Below are 22026 nucleotides of genomic sequence, written 5' to 3' on the forward strand. Positions count from 1 at the left end.
ATTGTAATAATTTCTCGTAAAAGTGTTCCTTTTTTTATGAGAAATGATTACTTTTGTAATGGTCTTATCAAAGTCTGACTTTCATCACAATATTGCCAATGTTTTTGTTGTTTTTGTAAAAAGGTGACATTATTCAAATAAAATGATGAACAAAGTCAAGTAAAATTCCGATTATTATTATAATATTGTCAAAATGTTTAGGTTTTCTTCTAAAACTGTGACTTTTGTCGAGTAAAATGATGACTATTTTCATACAATTTCCAAAATGTTAAGCTTTTCTTATAAAATTGCGACTGTTATTGAGTAAAATTCCAACTTTTATCATAATATTGCACAAATGTTACGTTTTTCTTGTAAAATTACAACTGCTTTTATAATACTGCCAACATTCTAAGTTTTTCTTGGTAAATTTTGACCTTTTTCTTGTGAAATTCCTACTCATTTTTCACAAAAAGCTTTTTTATATTTGCATAATATGTATATATCATTAAAGGCCTACTGAAACCCACTACTACCCACCATGCAGTCTGATAGTTTATATATCAATGATGACATTTTAACATTGCAACACATGCCAATACGGCCTTTTTAGTTTACTAAATTGCAATTTTAAAGTTCCCACAAAGTGTCGTGTTGAAAATGTCGCGGTATGATGACACGTGCATTTGACGTCTCGGGTTGTAGCGGACTTTATTTTCCAGCCCGATCCAAGCTATAAGTAGTCTGCTTTAAACGCATAATTAAACAGTATTCTGGACATTTGGGTTGCTGAATCTTTTTGCAATTTGTTCAATTAATAATGGATACGTCAAAGTAGAAAGATGGAAGTGGGAAGCTTTAGCCTTTAGCCACACAAACACACGGTGTTTCCTTGTTTAAAATTCCCAAATGTGAAGCTTTACTATGGATCAGAGTGGTCAAGCGAACATGGATCCTGACAAAATGTCAACCGGCAGTTTTCGGTGATAAAATTGTGGTAATAAGTCAGCTCTTACCATAGACACCAGCGGAGCTTCGTCCTGCTGCAGCGCGTGACTTCCCTCAGAGACTCTGACGTCAACACACCCGTGGCCACACCCCTCCGACTTTAGGTACTGTATAATTTCACTAAAACAATAGGCAGATAAGGGATTTTGCAGAATTATCCTAGGAAATGTGTCTAATAACATCTGAATCGCTCCCACTGCAATCGCCTTTTTTTTTCTTCTAGTCCTTCACTCTAAATTTCCTCATCCACAAATCTTTCATCCTCGCTCAAATTAATGGGGAAATTGTCGCTTTCTCGGTCCGAATAGCTCTAGCTGCTGCTGGCTATGATTGTAAACAATGTTCAGATGTGAGGAGCCCTACAACCCGTGACGTCACGCGCACATCTTGTGTACAACAGGCAAGGCTTTTTTATTAGCGACCAAAAGTTGCAAACTATATCGTCGATGTTCTCTACTAAATCTTCCAGCAAAAATCTGGCATTATCGCGAAATGATCAAGTATGACACATAGAATGGACCTGTGTGTGTGCACTATTATTCGACTGAATAACAAAACAGACGTTTTAGCTTCACCTGTGTATTTGCATCTGTTGAAGACAGATTAGTAAACAGAACCTCTACAAATATTAGGTTCAGGTCAGGTGAGGAAAGGTCTCCCGTCCAAAGGCAAAACCCAGTAACTCAATTTTGGTCAACACTGAGCTGATAATAATTTTGGAGTTCCTAGGTGATATGCTTTACATTAGTGTATGCGATATTGTAATTTGTTCCGTAAGTAAGCTGTTACGGGCATGGCAGGACCTAGCAACTACCACATAACCGCGTAGATGCAACAGAAAAACCTAGTATCTCAAGGGACTAATCGGAGCTTCGTTGTCAGTCGCCTTATTGTCTTTAATGAGACATTTGCACGAATGGGGGCCGACGGACAACCTGATTATGTGATATTATGGCACGAGGGGATATTTGGAAGATTGGCCCAGTTCGTTGCAAGCACCTTCATTAAATGTATTGTTCTTGATTCTTCCCCTTGCATACTCTTTTGGGCAGATACCTGTGGAGGTCCAAAATAAAAACTGGACGCTGTACACGGCTCTTGCCCAATGTGCAAACGCAGAATGGGGCCCACCCGAGATTGTGATAAAATATCTGGAGAAAGGGCACACACGTTCATGAGAGCAGATTCAATCGACAGGAAAATGAAAGCTCAAGAAAACATCTATACGTTTGATGACTTTGTAGATCTTTGTAAGACAGCATCAAGATAGATTGGTTTTCCTTTTGTTTTTCCGCCCGATTGTAGCTGAGATAGGCGCCAGCGCCCCCGCGACCCCAAAAGCGAATAAGCGGTAGAAAATGGATGGATGGATGGACATATATATATATATGTATATATATATATATATATATATATATATATATATATATATATATGTATATATATATATATATATATATATATATATATATATATATATGTATATATATATATATATATATATGTATATATATATATATGTGTACCCTGCCTTCCGCCCGATTGTAGCTGAGATAGGCGCCAGCGACCCCGAAAGGGAATAAGCGGTAGAAAATGGATGGATGGATGTTTTCTCAAAATCAGCTAGAAGTGAGTTACTAGGTTTTGCCTTTGGACGGGAGAGGTGCAATGGCTATGTTTCATCTTGGCTCTTCTTTAAAGATGCAGGATTTACCTTCGCCACCATTTGAAGAAGAAACTACTACGTCCACTTTGGTCTTCGTGTGCCGTACTATTAGATTGTTTTTTTTTTCTTCAAGAGTGATCTCAGGTATTTCAAATGAAATGGAAAAACATGGTGACGGACTGTCTTGGTTTGAGTGTGATAGGAACTAAGGGGCTAACGTGATCCATATTCATACCCAGCTCATGTATATTTTGAAGGAAGGGAGCCAAGTTTGCCTAATGGAGAGGAAAGAAAATCACCCTTCCACCACATCCCTTTTGGTTTTGAGAGCTTTGTGATGTTTTTAAATTTGTGAGGTTGAGCTAAAGCAGCAACAAACAAGCAATAAAGTGTTTAAGGACTTTTTGCAGCCTGTGATCCAAGCCTTTTCACCATTGGTCAACAAGCAACAGGGAACTCTAAAAGGCTTAACACCCCACCCCGAGCTTTTTCCCCACACACACCCAAAACCACCAGGGTCTTATACCTAACTGTCACTCTGATGTGCCTCAGGCCAGAATGGAGCCCTGCAATATCAACCCCGAACACAAGCAAACACCAACGTGCTACACTTCACAGTAGGATGGTGTTGCACTCTAGAGAACGGACGCTGAAATTTGTTTTATTGCCCCTGGGCTCATGTTTTCTTGGATGTTTTAACACCCGATGTGGAATTTTTGGTGTAGTTTGGAACTGTAGCTCGATACATACAGACCTTTTTAGGCTGAGTTCACACTTGGGGTTCGGTACTCTGGACCAGACCCAAAATAGAAACAAATATCTGGTGTGGTTCATGTGGCATTCACACCGGTATTTTTGTTATGGTAATAAAGGCCGTATAGCAGAGGTTTCAAACAAAATGGACCTGGCGGTAGAGTAAGATGTGATTTTAAGGTTTTACTAATTACGTATAAAATACTACTCGGTCTAGCTCCAGCCTTTCTTGCCGATTGTATTGTACCATATGTCCCGGCAAGAAATCTGCGTTCAAAAGACTCCGGCTTATTAGTGATTCCTAGAGCCCAAAAAAAGTCTGTGGGCTATAGAGCGTTTTCCGTTCGGGCTCCAGTACTCTGGAATGCCCTCCCGGTAACAGTTTGAGATGCTACCTCAGTAGAAGCATTTAAGTCTCACCTTAAAACTCATCTGTATACTCTAGCCTTTAAATAGACCTCCTTTTTAGACCAGTTGATCTGCCGCTTCTTTTCTTTCTCCTATGTCCCCCCCTCCCTTGTGGAGGGGGTCCGGTCCGATGACCATGGATGAAGTACTGGCTGTCCAGAGTCGAGACCCAGGATGGACCGCTCGCCTCTATCGGTTGGGGACATCTCTACGCTGCTGATCCGCCTCCGCTTGAGATGGTCTCCTGTGGACGGGACTCTCGCTGCTGTCTTGGATCCGCTTTGAACTGAACTCTCGTGGCTGTGTTGGAGCCACTATGGATTGAACTTTCACAGCATCATGTTAGACCCGCTCGACATCCATTGCTTTCGGTCCCCTAGAGGGGGGGGTTGCCCACATCTGAGGTCCTCTCCAAGGTTTCTCATAGTCAGCATTGTCACTGGCGTCCCACTGGATGTGAATTCTCCCTGCCCACTGGGTGTGAGTTTTCCTTGCCCTTTTGTGGGTTCTTCCGAGGATGTTGTAGTCGTAATGATTTGTGCAGTCCTTTGAGACATTTGTGATTTGGGGCTATATAAATAAACATTGATTGATTGATTGATTGATAAGGTTGAGGCTCAGACCATGTCTACACTAAGTCGTTTAACCCCTTAAACAATTAATTGTTTAGCCTAATCCCTGTTTCAGCCACACTAAACCAGCGTTTAAAGGCCTACTGAAATGAGATTTTCTTATTTAAACGGGGATAGCAGGTCCATTCTATGTCATACTTGATCATTCCGCGATATTGCCATATTTTTGCTGAAAGGACTTAGTAGAGAACATCCACGATAAAGTTCGCAACTCTTGGTCGCTAACAGAAAAGCCCTGCCTTTACCGGAAGTCACAGACGATGACGTCACATGTTTGATGGCTCCTCACATATTCACATTTTTTTTAATGGAAGCCTCCAACAAAAAGAGCTATTCGGACCGAGAAAACGACAATTTCCCCATTAATTTGAGCGAGGATGAAAGATTTGTGTTTGAGGATAGTGATAGCGACGGACTAGAGAAAAAACAAAACAAACAAAAAAAAAAGTTTAAAAAAAAAATGCGATTGCATTGGGATGGATTAAGGTTTTTTTAGACACGTTTACTAGGATAATTCTAGGAAATCCCTTATCTTTCTATTGTGTTGTTAGTGTTTTAGTCAGTTTAACAGTACCTGATAGTCGGAGGTGTGTGTCCATGGGTGTCTTGACGCCAGTGTCTCAGGGAAGTCGACGGCAGCTTTATGGATGGCGCAAGCTCAGCTGATCTCCGGTAAGAAGCGACTTTTTACCACAATTTTCTTACCGAAACCTGCTGGTTGACATTTGGTCGGCATCCATGTTCGCTTAGATCAGGGGTCGGGAACCTTTTTGGCTGACAGAGCCATTCAAGCCAAATATTTTAAAAAGTATTTCCGTGAGAGCCATATAATATTTTTTTAAGACTGAATACAACTAAATGCGTGCATTTTTAAGTAAGACCAACATTTTTAGAGTATAATAAGACTCTTATTGTTTTTAATACTTCTTACCATTGATGCGACTTCTTGAACAGGTACGGTATAAAACCGGGTGGATGGATTAAAATGCATGAGAATGTTTTATATTTTGAACGTTATCTTTGACACTGTGATTACCAGCGGAATTATTCATAATCAATCAATCAATGTTTATTTATATAGCCCCAAATCACAAATGTCTCAAAGGACTGCACAAATCATTACGACTACAACATCCTCGGAAGAACCCACAAAAGGGCAAGGAAAACTCACACCCAGTGGGCAGGGAGAATTCACATCCAGTGGGACGCCAGTGACAATGCTGACTATGAGAAACCTTGGAGAGGACCTCAGATGTGGGCAACCCCCCCCCCCCCCTCTAGGGGACCGAAAGCAATGGATGTCAAGCGGGTCTAACATGATGCTGTGAAAGTTCAATCCATAGTGGCTCCAACACAGCCGCGAGAGTTCAGTTCAAAGCGGATCCAAGACAGCAGCGAGAGTCCCGTCCATAGGAGACCATCTCAAGCGGAGGCGGATCAGCAGCGTGGAGATGTCCCCAACCGATACAGGCGAGCGGTCCATCCTGGGTCCCGACGACCAGTACTTCATCCATGGTCATCGGACCGGACCCCCTTCACAAGGGAGGGGGGGACATAGGAGAAAGAAAAGTAGCGGCAGATCAACTGGTCTAAAAAGGAGGTCTATTTAAAAGGCTAGAGTATACATATGAGTTTTAAGGTGAGACTTAAATGCTTCTACTGAGGTAGCATCTCGAACTGTTACCGGGAGGGCATTCCAGAGTACTGGAGCCCGAACGGAAAACGCTCTATAGCCCGCAGACTTTTTTGGGCTCTAGGAATCACTAATAAGCCGGAGTCTTTTGAACGCAGATTTCTTCCCGGGACATATGGTACAATACAATCGGCAAGATAGGCTGGAGCTAGACCGGTTAGTATTTTATTTGTGTTATGCAATGTCAGCTAAGTTTTATCTGAGAGCCAGGTGCAGTCATCAAAAGAGCCACATCTGGTTCTAGAGCCATAGGTTCCCTACCCCTGGCTTAGATCCATAGTAAAGTTTCAATTCCGGGAATTTTAAAAAAGGAATCACCGTGTATTTGTGTGGCTAAAGGCTAAAGCTTCCCAACTCCATCTTTCTACTTTGACTTCTCCAATATTAATTGAACAAATTACAAAATATTCAGCAACACAGATCTCCAAAATACTGTGTAATTATGCGATTAAAGCAGATGACTTTTTGCTCTGTGTGTGTGTTCAGCGCTCATATTTCCTAACAGTCCGTGACGTCACGCGTACACTTCATCATTACGCTTCATTTTCAAGAAGAAACTCACGGGAAATTTAAATTTGCAATTTAGTAAACTAAAAAGGCAGTATTGGCATGTGTTGCAATGTTAATATTTCATCATTGATATATAAACTGTCAAATTGTGTGGTGGGTAGTAGTGGGTTTCAGTAGGCCTTTAAGGTCCCCCTCCTTGGGCAAATTTGTACACGGGTAAGTGCACCGTCATAAAGAACATGCCACAGCCAGCTTCATAATAAAGCGGTTTCATAGCTGGAAGCTAACCATTAGAAATATGAAGGGGAGTCATTCAGACATGCCGTGTTTCTCATTCTTCTACATGTGCAAATCACACATGAATACCTTAAGAGAAAGCGGTTGCAGCTATTTGTGATACAACACTTCTCAGACGGAAAGAGAACTCTCGAATGTCCGGCCGGGTCAGCTGTGATTCTACTTAGCGAAAAACTTTGCCCATTTGTCGAAAGATAGACAACGAGAATGCGAGCTCCTATGGATGTAATAAAAATGGTAGCGTGTCCTTTTTATTTCCTGGCTGTTGAGGAAAATGGCGAATGCATTTGGACTCGCAAGAGACTGTATCATTTATTGTCTGCCTTAGTGTCGCGGACTCAACGTCTAGGTCCAGAGTATATAAAGTTACCAAAAAGGAATGGACAATTAAGGTGAAGGCAAAAGAGTGAGGGGTTTGAGGTGGGGAGGCAGGGGACAGCGGGGGGTGTATATTGTAGCGTCCCGGAAGAGTTATTGCTGCAAGGGGTTCTGAGTATTTGTTGTGTTGTGTTTGTTGTGTCACGGTGTCCATATTCTCCCAAAACGTGTTTGTCATTCTTGTTTGGTGTGGGTTCACAGTGTGGGGCATATTTGTAACAATGTTAAAGTTGTTTATACGGCAACCCTCAGTGTGACCTGTATGGCTGTTGACCAAGTATGCTTTGTGTGGAGAGCTGTAAATATTATGCGATCGGGCCGGCACTCAAAGTCGGTGCCTTTAAGGCACATCCCTAATATTGTTGTCTTGATGGAAATCAAGAGAAATTTGGGCGAATGGTTGCCCCGGGAGATTTTCGGGACGGGCACTGAATTTCGAGAGTCTCCCGGGAAAATCGGGAGGGTTGGCAAGTATGCTGATAGTCACACACACACACACACACACACACTAGGTGTGGTGAAATTACCCTCTTGACCCATTCGACCCATCCCCTTGGTCCACTCCCTGGGAGGTGAGGGTTATGCATTAAGTAATAACTTAATTGGAAAGCTTTTATGACAAGTTACATCATTATTCGATTTGAATATTCCAACCCCCCCAAAAAAAACACCTTCTGCTGGGTTGGCTACATACAGTATTTTTATATTTTTTCTATATTTCCAAGCTTCAATGTCACAAAGAACTTCCAAAATATACTTTTAAAGTTATATTTTGACATATTAACCCAACTTCATGGTTAAAACCAGCAACTCCGAAGCTAGCCCCTCCACTGAGCCAAATAAAGCTCATCACCATCAATCAATCAATCAATAAATCAATCAATTAATCCATCAATGTTTATTAATACAGCCCTAAATCACGAGTGTCTCAAAGGGCTGCACAAGCCACAACGACATCCGCGGCTCAGAACCCTCAGATTACGGCTCAGGACGGCGTGGCACGGTTAGGAGAGTGGCCGTGCCAGCAACCTGAGGGTTACTGGTTCAATCCCTAGCGTCTACCATCCTAGTCACGTCCGTTGTGTCCTTGAGCAAGACACTTCACACTTGCTCCTAATGGGTTGTGGTTAGCACCTTGCATGGCAACTCCCTCCATCAGTGTGTGAATGTGTCTGTGAATGTGGAAATAGTGTCAAATAGTGCCTTTTATTAATATCTCGATATTTTTAGGCCATGTCATGATACACCATATATATCTGGATATTTTGCCTTAGCCTTGAATTAAGACTTGATGCATATAATCACAGCAGTATGATGATTCTATGTGTACATTAAAACATTATTGTTCATACAACATTAATATATGCTCATTTTAAACTTTCATGCAGAGAGGGAAATCACAATTAAGTGAAATGACCAAAACTGTATTTATTAAACAGTTATTAAGCAGTGGCACAAACTTTCATGTCATTTCAGAACAGAAAGTGCAAGATTGTCAGAGACATTTTAAAACAAGCTATGAGTGCACTTTTGTGCATGATGTCACTAAGATGACATATCAAAACAATACTAAATTAAAGTGCGCGTTTTGTACAGAACGCCACTACAATATTTTAAAACAAATAAAGTGCACTTTTGTGCATGATGTCACACAAGATATTTCAATAACTGTTGTTGACAATTTTTTTCATACGGTGTTGATGTGGAAATCTTTGCTTGGGCATTTTGTCGGTGTGCCACCGGCCGGAGATGTGGACATGCGGAGTTTGAAGCACTCCTTATTCTCCTTTTGAAGCAACTCTTTTGCCGCATGATTGTTCGACATCTTCTCGCTTGAGGATGGAACCTGTGCTGTTTTTCTTGGGAATTAATTCTTCCTTCATTTGTTACCAGATTCGCACCTTCTCTCTCTCGTATTACCACTCGCACCACTCCGCTAGCATCACAGCTAACAGCCCCAAAGCATGATGTTTCCACAGTAGGTCTGGTGTTCTTGGGATGCAACTCAGTATTCTTCTTCCTCCAAACACGACAAGTTGAGTTTATACCAAAAAGTTCTATTTTGGTTTCATCTGACCACATGACATTCTCCCAATCCTCTGCTGTATCATCCATGTATCCATTTTGGTATAAACTCAACTCGTCGTGTTTGGAGGAAGAAGAATACTGAGTTGCATCCCAAGAACACCATACCTACTGTGAAGCATGGAGGTGGAAACATCATGCTTTGGGGCTGTTTTTCTGCTAAGGGGACAGGACGATTTATTCGTGTTAAGGAAAGAATGAATGGGGCCATGCATCGTGAGATTTTGAGCCAAAACCTCCTTCCATCAGTGAGAGCTTTGAATGGTTGACCAAATACTTATTTTCCACCATAATTTACAATTAAATTCTTTAAAATTCCTACAATGTGAATTCCTGGATTTTTTTTTTCACATTCTGTCTCCCACAGTTGAAGTGTACCTATGATGAAAATTACAGACCTCTGTCATCATTTTAAGTGGGAGAACTTGCACAATCGGTGGCTGACTAAATACTTTTTTGCACCACTGGAAGAAGGTGCGCTTGTTTTATGTCTCTGTGAGAAGGAGAGACAAGAAAGAGTGAGAAGAGCATGAAGTGTAATGCCTGCAGCTAAAAGCAAATGCCTGAGAACGTATAATCGAATATCATGATATAGTTATTTTCTATATCGCACGGACAAAAACGGGCGATATATCAAGTATATTCGATGTATCGCCCAGCCCTAGTGTTGAAGTGCTTTGAGTACCTTAAAGGTAGAAAAGCGCTATACAAGTATAAACAATTTACCATTACTGCTTGCTTTTTGCTTTCATTTTAACGCTGCTCTGTGTTCGGTCCGCATAGCATTCACATTTTCCTAAACTGTATTTTTTCATTCTGTTTCCTTGCAGAGAGCAACATCACCGTGTTGTTATCAAGCAACTCTTCCGAGGTCCTGGAGGGCAACATGGTGCAATTGACTTGCGTGGTCCACTCCACTACAGGCCCACTGTCTGTGGTCTGGCAGGTGACTGGCAAGCAGGGAGACGGTCTGGCCCAGGAGCTAGCCTCTTTGGATCGGGACGGCACCGTGCGGCACAGCGACGCCTACAAAGAGCGCGCCAGCTACGGCGATATACGCGTGGAGAGGCTGGGGGCTGACACGTTCATGCTCTCCGTGTACAACGCCTTGCCTGACGATGAGGGCTTGTACGTCTGCGCTGTGACGGAGTGGTTTAAAACGGGAACTGAACCGGAGCATACCTGGGGGAAGATTGGGGAGAAGTCCGCCACGGAGACTATCACAGTCAAAACTGTTGGTAAGTCTACACTGCTCTGCTCCATGTTTTTTGTTTGTTTAGACCAGTGTTTCTTAGGCCCTGTCTATATTAAAGGGGAACATTATCACCAGACCTATATAAGCGTCAATATATACCTGGATGTTGATGAAAAAAGACCATATGTTTTTTTGTAACCAATTTCCGAACTCTAAAAGGGTGAATTTGGCGATTGAAACACCTTTCAATTGTTCGCTGTCGGAGCAATGACCTTTCACTCGTGACGTCACAACAGGAAGCAATCCGCCATTTTCTCAAACACATTACACACACCAAGTCAAATCAGCTCTGTTATTTTCCGTTTTTCGACTATTTTCCGTACCTTGGAGACATCATGCCTCGTCGGTGTAACAACACGAACAGGGACGGATTCAAGTTCACTTACGTGGAGTGTGCTAATCAGACATATCAATGGTCACGGCATGCTAATCGATGCTATCATGCTATTTAGGCTTGCTGTATGTACATATTGCATCATTATGCCTCATTTGTAGCTATATTTGCTTCCAGCCTTTCCTTCCACCCATATTTAATGCCAAACAAACACATGCCAATCGACTGATTCAAGTTGCACCAGTTGTCAAAAGATGCAATCGTTGGTTAAAAGGCGATCGCCGAATTCGGCCTCGTTGCCGTTGTCTGTCGTGATATGGCCCAATAGCTTCAGTTTCTTCTTCAATTTCGTTTTCGCACTCTGCCTCCACACTCCCAACCATCCGTTTCAATACACGCGTAATCTGTTGAATCGCTTAAACCGCTGAAATCCGAGTCTGAATCTGAGCTAATGTCGCTATATCTTTCTGTTCTATCTGCCATGTTTGTTTTTATTGGCATCACGCAGTGACGTCAAAGGAAAATGGACGGGTGGATATAGCGATGGTGAAAATCAGGCTCTTTGAAGCAGTTTTCCGGGATATTGCGTGATGGGTAAAATTTTGAAAAAAACTTCGAAACATAAAATAAGCCACTGGGAACTGATTTTTATTGGTTTTAAACCTTCTGAAATTGTGACAATGTTCCCCTTTAAGCCGGTTAACTCCTTAAACAAATAACTATTTAGCCTAAACTCCGTGTCAGTCACACTAACCCATCGTTTAAGGTTCCCCTCCTTGGATATTTTTTACACGGGTAAGTGCGCTGTCTATTTCTTGAATCTTTGACTCTTAGCTCGGTATGGACTCATTGATCATTTACAAACGAAGTTCGGAGAGGAAGTGACGTCAGAAAGAACGCACCACAGCCACATAACAACCGTTTTCCACTCAGAGGTAAACACTAGAAAGACTGGAGCGAATCATCCCGATGCTTGTGTTTCTTCTAATTTTACTTGTAATTAAAATCACACATGAATACCCTAAGACAGTGGTTCTTAACCTGGGTTCGATCGAACCCTGAGAGTTCGGTGGGTGGGCCTCGGGGTTCGGCGGAGGTCAAAACACACCCGACTCATCATGTAAATACAAACTTCTCCCTATCGGCGTATTACGGATACGGCAACAGCTGACTGATTTGCAGGTGTGTAATTTGTTGTGAGTTTATGCACTGTGTTGGTTTTGTTGTTTGAACAAGGTGATGTTCATGCACCGTTCATTTTGTGCACCAGTAAAAAAAAAAACATGGTAACACTTTAGTATGGGGAAAATATTCACCATTAATTAGTTGCTTATTAACATGCAAATTAGTAACATATTGACGCTTAACTAGGCTTTATTAAGTACTTATTAATGCCTTATTCTGCATGGCCTTATTCTAGCCCTCACCCTAACCAAATAACTCTAAATTAAGTATTTTTTACTTAGAATATGTTCCCCATACTAAAGTGTTACCAGAAACAGGTAACTTTGTCTTGAATTTTAAAAACATTATATTTTTCACTAAAGAAGGGTTCGGTGAATGCGCATATGAAACTGGTGGGGTTCGGTACCTCCAACAAGGTTAAGAACCACTGCCCTGAGAGAAGGAAACGCGTGATTGCAGCTGCTTCGGATACGCCACGGATACGGCATCATAGCAATGTTTAGCGACGGTTTTGGGTAAGGGTTTGAAGAACGGCAGCCTGGTGAGATATGTTTGTCAACGAGTAATCTGCGCCATACGAATGGCAAGAGAACTTTCCAATGTCCAGGTCAGCTGTGGTTCTACTTTCCAAAAAATGTTGTGCATTTGTCGAAGGGGAAACAACTAGAATGCGGGCTCCTGTGGATGTGATAAAAAAAGATAGCCTGTACTTTGCATTACTCTGGGGAAGACTTCGGAAAACAGCGAATGCATTTGGACTGGCAACGTAGGCTATCAGATATTGTCCGCCATGTATGTCGGACGATTACGAAACATCTGGTGTTGCAGCTTGCGTAGGGAAGACCAGACTTACCTCTCTCCGGCTACTTCGTCCAGCTCCTCCCGGGGAATCCCAAGGCGATCCCAGGCCAGCCGGGGGACATAGTCTTCCCAACGTGTCCCGGGTCTTCCCCTTGGCCTCCTACCAGTCGGACGTGCCCTAAACACCTTTCTAGGGAGGCGTTCAAGTGGCATCCTGACCAGATGCCTGAACCACCTCATCTGGCTCCTCATAATGTGGAGGAGCAGCTGTTTTACTTTGCGCTCCCCCTGAATGACAGAGCTTCTCACCCTATCTCTAAGGTAGAGCGCCGCCACCCGGCCGCTTGTACCTTTCGGTCATAACCCAAAGCTCATGACGATAGGTGAGGATGGGAACGTAGATCGACCGGTAAATTGAGAGCTTTGCCCTCCGGCTCAGCTCCTTCTTCACCACAACGGATTGATACAGCGTCCGCATTACTGAAGCAGCCGCACCGATCAGCCTATCGATCTCACAATCCACTCTTCCCTCACTCGTGAACAAGACTCTGAGGTACTTTAACTCCTCCCCCTTGGGGCAGGGTCTCCTCCCCAACCCGGAGATGGCACTCCATCCTTTTTCAAGCGAGAACCATGGACTCTGACTTGGAGGTGCTGATTCCCATGGGTCCAGTCCCTTCACACTCTGCTGCGAACCGATCCAGTGAGAGCTGAAGATCCTAGCTAGATGAAGCCATCGGGACCACATCATCAGGCCCCCTCAACGGCAACAACTGACCAAATGGTAGCTCTGTCTTTGTCGCCAGCGACGCGAACCTAGGACTTATGGGCGGTGCACGTAGGCTACGCAGGGTAGGGGCCGTTTGGGGGAGTGGCCGTGCCAGCAACCTGAGGGTTCCTGGTTCAATCCCCACCTTCTACCAACTTCGTCACGTCCTTTGTGTCCTTGAATAAGACACTTCACCCTTGCTCCTGATGGGTCCTGTTTAAGGCCTTGCGTGGCAGCTCCCGCCATCACTGTGTGTGAATGAATGGGTGAATGTGGAAATAGTGTCAAAGCACTTTGAGTACACTGAAGGTAGAAAAGCACTATGCAAGTATAACCCATTCACCATTTAGGAGCGACAACGAGAGTATACACCAGGCTTAAGTCGAGCCAAAGGTTGCAGTGTTGGTGGATGCACCATGTGTCCCATTACTTATGTCCATATAGCGTACAGTAGGCCTACTCCATGCTTTATTCATGTTCTGCCTTGGGGGTAAAAACTATTAGGACACCCTGTCACACCACCTGCCCTCTCCTCAAGTGTGGTGTGCAGCAGTGGCAATCACTATGGACACACACACACACACACACACACACACACATGTATGCACAGATTAATTAGAATGGTTAGAATGGAAATTCAGTACCGCAGTCTCAGTCAGTCATTACAGAGTTAAACTGAAAAACCACTGGAGCACTACCCAGGGATTAAATCAGTGTCACTGCAAAGCGGAGATGTCCGTTTTTTTTAAGTGGCTATTTGTTAGTTCTGAGCAGAAACATTAGCTTGAAGTAAAAAAAAAAAAAAAAAGGTGTTTTTATCTAGACCCCGAGTTTCTCTCCTTGACATCATGCCTCCTCCTTCTTGTCCATGTTTGTAGATTAGAACTGTGTGCTGTCCTGTGACGGTCATTTTCTTCTGTGCGATCTCCTATTTGTTTTGCTTTATGGGTTTCTCGCTCCCAAATCATATTATAAGATCCAAAGCTCCTTTTTAACACCGAGAAAAATATAAAATAATGGCGTCCTTTCTTTTCTGACGTGGCCTACTCAGCACAGCCTAGTCTCTAAGTCTGGCTTGAGTCCGTGACTTGAACCTTAAATCGATTGACAGCCTAATGCTGCAGATATTATATATGGTCACTGTACCTTAATTGAATTCCCAGCCTCCTAATGGACTCACGCTCCCTGCTAACAAAAGCCCTGAAAGACATAAGAGAAAGATGCCCACTGGGAGACTCTTTTTTGGGGGGTTGTTAATGTTGTTGCCGTAGTCAAACTGTGTGGTGCAGCAGCTGGCTTATACCATTGGATTGGTTTCAAATTTAATATATTGTTTTCATACATAATGACTAGACTTTTGTTACGTATTTAACTGAGTTATTTTATTACCTTGTTGCATGTGTATCAGATGTCTTTGCATCTACTGTACTGTTGACACTAAATACAGTATTTTTATTTACAGGATCTTTTCAAGAACACTTATTTCTCACATAATATTATGAGTTGGGAATTCACCCAAAATTATTAGGTGCGATTAGCATTAGTTGACACTAGTGTTGTCCCCGATACCAATATTTTGGTACGGGTACCAAAATTATTTTGATATTTTTCAGTACTTTTCGATACTTTTCTAAATTAAAGGGACCACAAAAAATTGCATTATTGGCTTTATTTTAACAAAAAGTCTTAGGGTACATTAAACATATATTTCTTATTGCAAGGTTGTCCTTAAAGGGGAACATTATCACAATTTCAAAAGGGTTAAAAACAATAAAAATCAGTTCCCAGTGGCTTGTTGTATTTTTAGAAGTTTTTTTTCAAAATTTTACCGGTCCCAGAATATCCTTAAAAAAAGCTTTTAAGTGCTTGATTTTCGCTATTTGTGATGCGACTATCCATTTCCCTGTGACGTCATACAGTGCTGCCAATGTAAACAAACAATGGCAGATACCGCAGCAAGATATAGCGACATTAGCTCGGATTCAGACTCAGATTTCAGCTGTTTAAGCGATTCAACAGATTACGCATGTATTGAAACGGATGGTTGGAGTATGAAAGTATTGAAGAAGAAACTGAAGCTACTGAGCTATTCATAGCCATAGCATGGCCGAATAACTGCGTTAGCATCGCCGGTAAAATGTGCGGACCAAACGATCAGGATTTTTGAATCTCTTGACACTGGAGCAACTTAAATCCGTCGATTGGTAAGTGTTTTTTTCGCATTAAATGTGGGTGGAAGGAAACATAATATAGTTGCAAATGCATCTGCAGGTTATCCATACATCTCTGTGCCATGTCTGCTTTAGCACCGCCGGTAAATAGTATGTTAGCATCAATTAGCGTAGCATGTTAGCATTGATTAGCTAGCAGTCAACATCAACAAAACTCACCTTTGTGATTTCGTTGACTTTATTGTTGCAAATGCATCTGCAGGTTATCCATACATCTCTGTGCCATGTCTGCCTTAGCACCGCCGGTAAATAGCATGTTAGCATCGATTAGCGTAGCATGTTAGCATCGATTAGCTGGCAGTCACGCCGCGACCAAATATGTCTGATTAGCACATAAGTCAACATCAACAAAACTCACCTTTGTGATTTCGTTGACTTTATCGTTGCAAATGCATCTGCAGGTTATCCATACATCTCTGTGCCATGTCTGCAGACACTCCGGCACATTCAATGGGGGTCTGGCGGCAGACACTTTCGCATCTTCGGGCCAGTGGTGCAACTTGAATCCCTCCCTGTTAGTGTTGTTACATCCTCTGACAACACACCGGCGAGGCATGATGTCTCCAAGGTTCCAAAAAATTGTCGAAAAAATGGAAAATAACAGAGCTGAGACCCGGTGTTTGCAATGTGTTGAAAATGAAAATGGCAGCTGTATTATCTCGGAGACGTCACGTTCTGACGTCATCGCCACATGAGCGATAAACAAAGACGTTTAATTCGCCAAAATTCACCCATTTAGAGTTCGGAAATCGGTTAAAAAAATATATGGTCTTTTTTCTGCACCATCAAGGTATATATCGACGCTTACATAGGTCTGCTGATAATGTTCCCCTTTAAATAAAATAGTGAACATACAAGACAACTTGTCTTTTATTAGTAAGTAAGCAAACAAAGGCTCCTAATTAATCTGCTGACATATGCAGAAACATATTGTGTCATTTTACATTATTTTATTTATAAATAGAACCTTTATTTAACCATAAGAAACCCTTTGAGATCAAAATCTCTTTCACAAGGGTGACCTGGCCAAGAGGTCAACAGCACATGTCACAGAGCAGTTTCAAAAAAGTAATACATTAAGACATACATTTTAAAATACATAAAAGAGAACTGTAAAACAATAAAGATTTACACCTTTTATTGTTTTTTGTCAACATTTTTAAGGACAAGTGGTAGAAACATATTTATTAATCTACTTGTTCATATACTGTGAATATACCGTATGTCCTTGAATTGCCACCGGGGCGCTAATTAATTTAAAACCTCGTGTCACTCCTGCGCTTACCAAAGGCATGCAGTAAAAGTAAGCATGCGCTAATTATTTTAAAACCTCTTCTCACTCCGGCGCTTACCAAAGGTATGCAGTAAAATTTTGAGTGTGATGTAAACTCGGACCTTAAATCCTACTGAATAGCTCTTAATCTTATTTCCTTTATGCGATTTCAAATTAGCGGTATTGAAATCAGCCTCCTCCATTTTGAAAATGATGACAGGGGAAGTGTCACTCGTGACGTCACGAGTTTGACCAGGCGGTAATACTAAGCATGCGCTAATTATTTTGGGAAGCAAGTTTGACCCGGCAGTAATTCAAGGCAGGTGCATACTATATGTCCTGCGGCAATTCAAAGAAATATGGAATGCTTACTTTGTCTATCTACACTTTTGTAAAAATTTAATAACTTATTGTTCTGTTGTTTGTATGTATTACATTAGTTTTGGATGATACCACAAATTTGGGTATCAATCCGATAATAAGCCGTTACAGGATCATACATTGGTCATATTCAAATCCTCATGTGTCCAGGAACATATTTACTGAGTGTATAAACATAATATAAATTATTTAAAAAAATTAAAAAAGATGTGATGCCAAAAAATATCGACGTAATCCTAGTAGCATGGACTAGATACTCTCCTGTACTTGGTATCATTACAGTGGATGTCAGGTGTAGCTCCACCAATGGTGTTTGTTTACATTGTGGTGCCGGTGAGTTACGGTGTGTAGTGAAACATGTTTAGCTATTCCTCGTCCTGCAGGGATGATACCTGTAAGAATCTTACTTTATTTGTCGCCATGGAGGCGAGGATTAGTGATTTAGAAGTAGCTAAAACACTACCGATTGCAAATTAACTTTAGCCGCTAGCTAGCTAGCCATGTCTTAAAGCACCTTTTCTCTGAGGGCATTTCAGTGTTATAACTTCACGTTTATCGTTAGTTTTTAAGCCAAAATATCCGTTCTCCCTTTTCTGTCTACACACTGTGTCTGCTTGTAAGTACTCCGTGATTGTGCGCTGCCGAACATGCTCGTCTGCTCGTAAAACAGCAATGACACGACGCAATGACGACGGGGTGGATAGACGGGTACTTTTCAGAGGCAGTATGGCATGGAGGATGATTTATTAGTATCGCGGTACCATACTAATACTGGTATACCGTTCAACCCTATGTGTATAAAATCAAACACTTAGGCATGGAGACTGTTTCTACAAACATTTGTGAAAGAATGGGCTGCTCTCAAGAGCTCAGTAATTTCCAGCATGGAACTGTCATAGGATGCCACCTTTGCAACAAATCCAGTCGTGAAATTTCCTTATTCCTAAATATTCCAACGTCAACTGTCGACTTTATCATAAGAAAATGGAAGAGTTTGGGAACAACAGCAACTCAGCCACCAAGTGGTAGGCCACGTAAACTGACAGAGAGGGGTCAGCGGATGCTGAAGCACATAGTGCAAAGAGGTCGCTGACTTTCTGCACAGTCAGTAGCTACAGAGCTCCAAACTTCATGTGACCTTCCCATTAGCCCACGTACAGTACGCAGAGAGCTTCATGGAATGGGTTTCCATGGCAGCTGCTCCCAAGCCATACATCACTGAGTCGGATGCAGTGGTGTAAAGCACGTTGCCACTGGACTCTAGAGCAATGGAGACACGTTCTCTGTAGTGATGAATCACGTTTTCCATCTGGCAATCTGATGGCTGAGTCTGGGTTTGGAGGTTGCCAAGAGAACGCTATATTTCGGACTGCATTTTGCCAAGTGTGAAATTTGGTGGAGGAGGAATTATGGTGTGGGGTTGTTTTTCAGGAATTGGGCTTGGCCCCTTAGGAACTTTGAATGCTCTAGGATAGCAAACCATTTTGGACAATTCCATGCTCCCAATGTTGTTGGAACAATTAGGAGCAGGCCCCTTCCTCTTCCAACATGACTGTGCACCAGTGCACAAAGCGAGGTCCATAAAGACACGGATGACAAGAGTCTGGTGTGGATGAACTTGACTGGCCTGCACAGAGTCCTGACCTGAACCCGAAAGAACACCTTTGGCATGAAATAGAATGGGGACTGAGAGCCAGGCCGGAAGTTTGGAAGACCCGTCAGCGATCCTGTTCTATCTCCCTGTAATGTTTGTCTGATCTTGAATGGGATTGTGCTGAAAATTTTAATGTCCCCTCGGGGATTAATAAAGTATGTCTGATTCTGATCTGGCAATCTGATGGATGAGTCTGGGTTTAGAGGTTGCCAAGAAAACGCTATATTTCGGACTGCATTGTGCCAAGTGTGAAATTTGGTGGAGGAGGAATTGTGGTGTGGGGTTGTTTTTCAGGAATTGGGCTTCGCCTCTTAGTTCCAATGAAAGGAACTTTGAACGCTGTAGGATAGTAAAACATTTTGGACAATTCCATGCGCCCAACCTTGTGGGAACAGTTTGGAGCGTGCCCCTTCCTCTTCCAACATGACTGTGCACCAGTGCACAAAGCAAGGTCCATAAAGACATGGATGACAGAGTCTGGTGTGGATGAACTTGACTGGCCTGCACAGAGTCCTAACCTGAACCCGATAGAACACCTTTGGGATTAAATGGAATGGAGACAGAGCAAGGCCTTCTCGACCAACATCAGTGTGTGACCTCACCAATGCGGTTTTGGAAGTATGGTGGAAAATTGCTCTAAAAACACTCCGCAACCTTGTGGACAGCCTTCCCAGAAGAGTTGAAGCGGAAATAGCTGCAAAAGGTGGACCTACATCATATTGAATCCTATCGGTTAGGAATGGGACGGCACTTCAAGTTCATATGTGAGTCAAGGCGGGTGGCCAAATATTTTTGGCATAATAGTTGCTCTTTGTGTCTATGGTAAATGTACGAGTATTGGCTATTTTTGGCTGTCGACAGCCATTAGTATTAGTCAATCCGAGGATTGTCAAGTTGAACAGGATCCCCTGTACCCTGTATCTAAAGCAGTGGTTCTTAACCTGGGTTCGATCGAACCCTAGAGGTTCTAGGGGTTCAGTCAGTCGGCCTCAGGGGTTCGACGTAGCCTCCGTCCAAACCTGACTAAATAACAAGTTCAATGTTTTATTATTATAATCAAATGATTTTTCCACGAGATTATTTTATAATATAAGTGTTTTGGCACACTTACAATGACATAAAAAACAATGTTGTTTTTTATGAGCTCTGTACAAGGTGGGGTTGGAAATAATGTGTACTCCTTTCAGATTTAGGTCCCACTAAAACATTCACATGTTGCACAATGAGATGTAAACATGGGATCATGTGTACATTCCTGTAACTTTCTGTTTGTAAAATATATCTTTATTAGTATTTCTTTAATATAGGAACATCATTAAATTTAGAAAAAACATTTAATTTTCACCAAAGAAGGGTTCGGTGAATGCGCATATGAAACTGGTGGGGTTCGGTACCTCAATCAATCAATCAATCAATCAATGTTTATTTATATAGCCCCAAATCACAAATGTCTCAAAGGACTGCACAAATCATTACGACTACAACATCCTTGGAAGAACCCACAAAAGGGCAAGGAAAACTCACAACCTGTGGGCAGGGAGAATTCACATCCAGTGGGACGCCAGTGACAATGCTGACTATGAGAAACCTTGGAGAGGACCTCAGATGTGGGCAACCCCCCCCCCCTCTAGGGGACCGAAAGCAATGGATGTCGAGCGGGTCTAACATGATACTGTGAAAGTTCAATCCATAGTGGCTCCAACACAGCCGCGAGAGTTCAGTTCAAGCGGATCCAAGACAGCAGCGAGAGTCCCGTCCACAGGAAACCATCTCAAGCGGATCAGCAGCCTAGAGATGTCCCCAACCGATACAGGCGAGCGGTCCATCCTGGGTCCCGACGAGCGGTCCATCCTGGGTCTCAAATCTGGACAGCCAGTACTTCATCCATGGTCATCGGACCGGACCCCCTCCACAAGGGAGGGGGGGACACAGGAGAAAGAAAAGAAGCGGCAGATCAACTGGTCTAAAAAGGAGGTCTATTTAAAGGCTAGAGTATACAGATGAGTTTTAAGGTGAGACTTAAATGCTTAACCTCCAACAAGGTTAAGAACCACTGCTCTAAAGGCAGTGGGATCTAGCTCACGGCTAATGTTAGAATCACCCGCACCCCTCTGCGGTTTTCTTTTTCTAAGTAAACAAAACGACAAGTCATTTTTTTTCTACCCTGAGAAATCTTTCAGTAAAAATGTCAGTGCAAGGTTGTTGGGTTTTTTTTTTTGTCAGTGAGAAAATAACAACACCCTAGGCTTGCTTTTACAGCGGTGGTCAAGTGGACTAGAATGAAAGCCATTGATTACACACCCTGAAGGACTTTGGTAGGATGGCTGTGACAGAAAGAAGGCGAGCGGTGCCACTAAGGGAGAAAAAGACAAAGAAAAACCTACATAGTGACTCATAGTTCCTCATTTAACATTTATTGAAATAGCCAAGGCTTGGAAGTCGGCTTGTTTATGGATCGCCAGCCATCCTAATGTGTGGCAATGAGTGAACATTTTTAGCCTTAATGAGCATAGTTTCGACTCTGCGAGGAGACGGGTGGAGATCGAACACTGGTGCTTAAAGGAAATCTCTCCCTTGTGTTTTCTTTGCATCGCTGTTAATCTTCAGGCACGCTCTGGCCGTGAGTGAAACAAATGCTCGCGTACAGAAACGTGTTCCAACATGCTGTAAATGTGTCTTCATACACTTCCTCTACATTAGGGGTCGGCAACCCGCGGCTCTTTGGCAACTCTGA

The 22026-nt window shown here is 42.5% G+C and overlaps 1 protein-coding gene across 2 annotated transcripts in view; it reads left to right on the top strand.

Moving 5' to 3' along the window:
- Positions 1 to 22026, top strand: part of igsf3 (immunoglobulin superfamily, member 3) — a 370516-nt gene that overhangs the window by 239016 nt on the left and 109474 nt on the right. For both annotated transcript variants that reach the window (XM_061879134.1, XM_061879135.1), the window contains exon 5: positions 10240 to 10647. In XM_061879134.1, the coding sequence (XP_061735118.1) occupies positions 10240 to 10647 (408 nt within the window). The remainder of the gene's footprint in view (positions 1 to 10239; positions 10648 to 22026) is intronic.

Source organism: Nerophis ophidion, linkage group LG19 (assembly GCF_033978795.1).
Source record: "Nerophis ophidion isolate RoL-2023_Sa linkage group LG19, RoL_Noph_v1.0, whole genome shotgun sequence".
Lineage (NCBI taxonomy): Eukaryota > Metazoa > Chordata > Actinopteri > Syngnathiformes > Syngnathidae > Nerophis > Nerophis ophidion.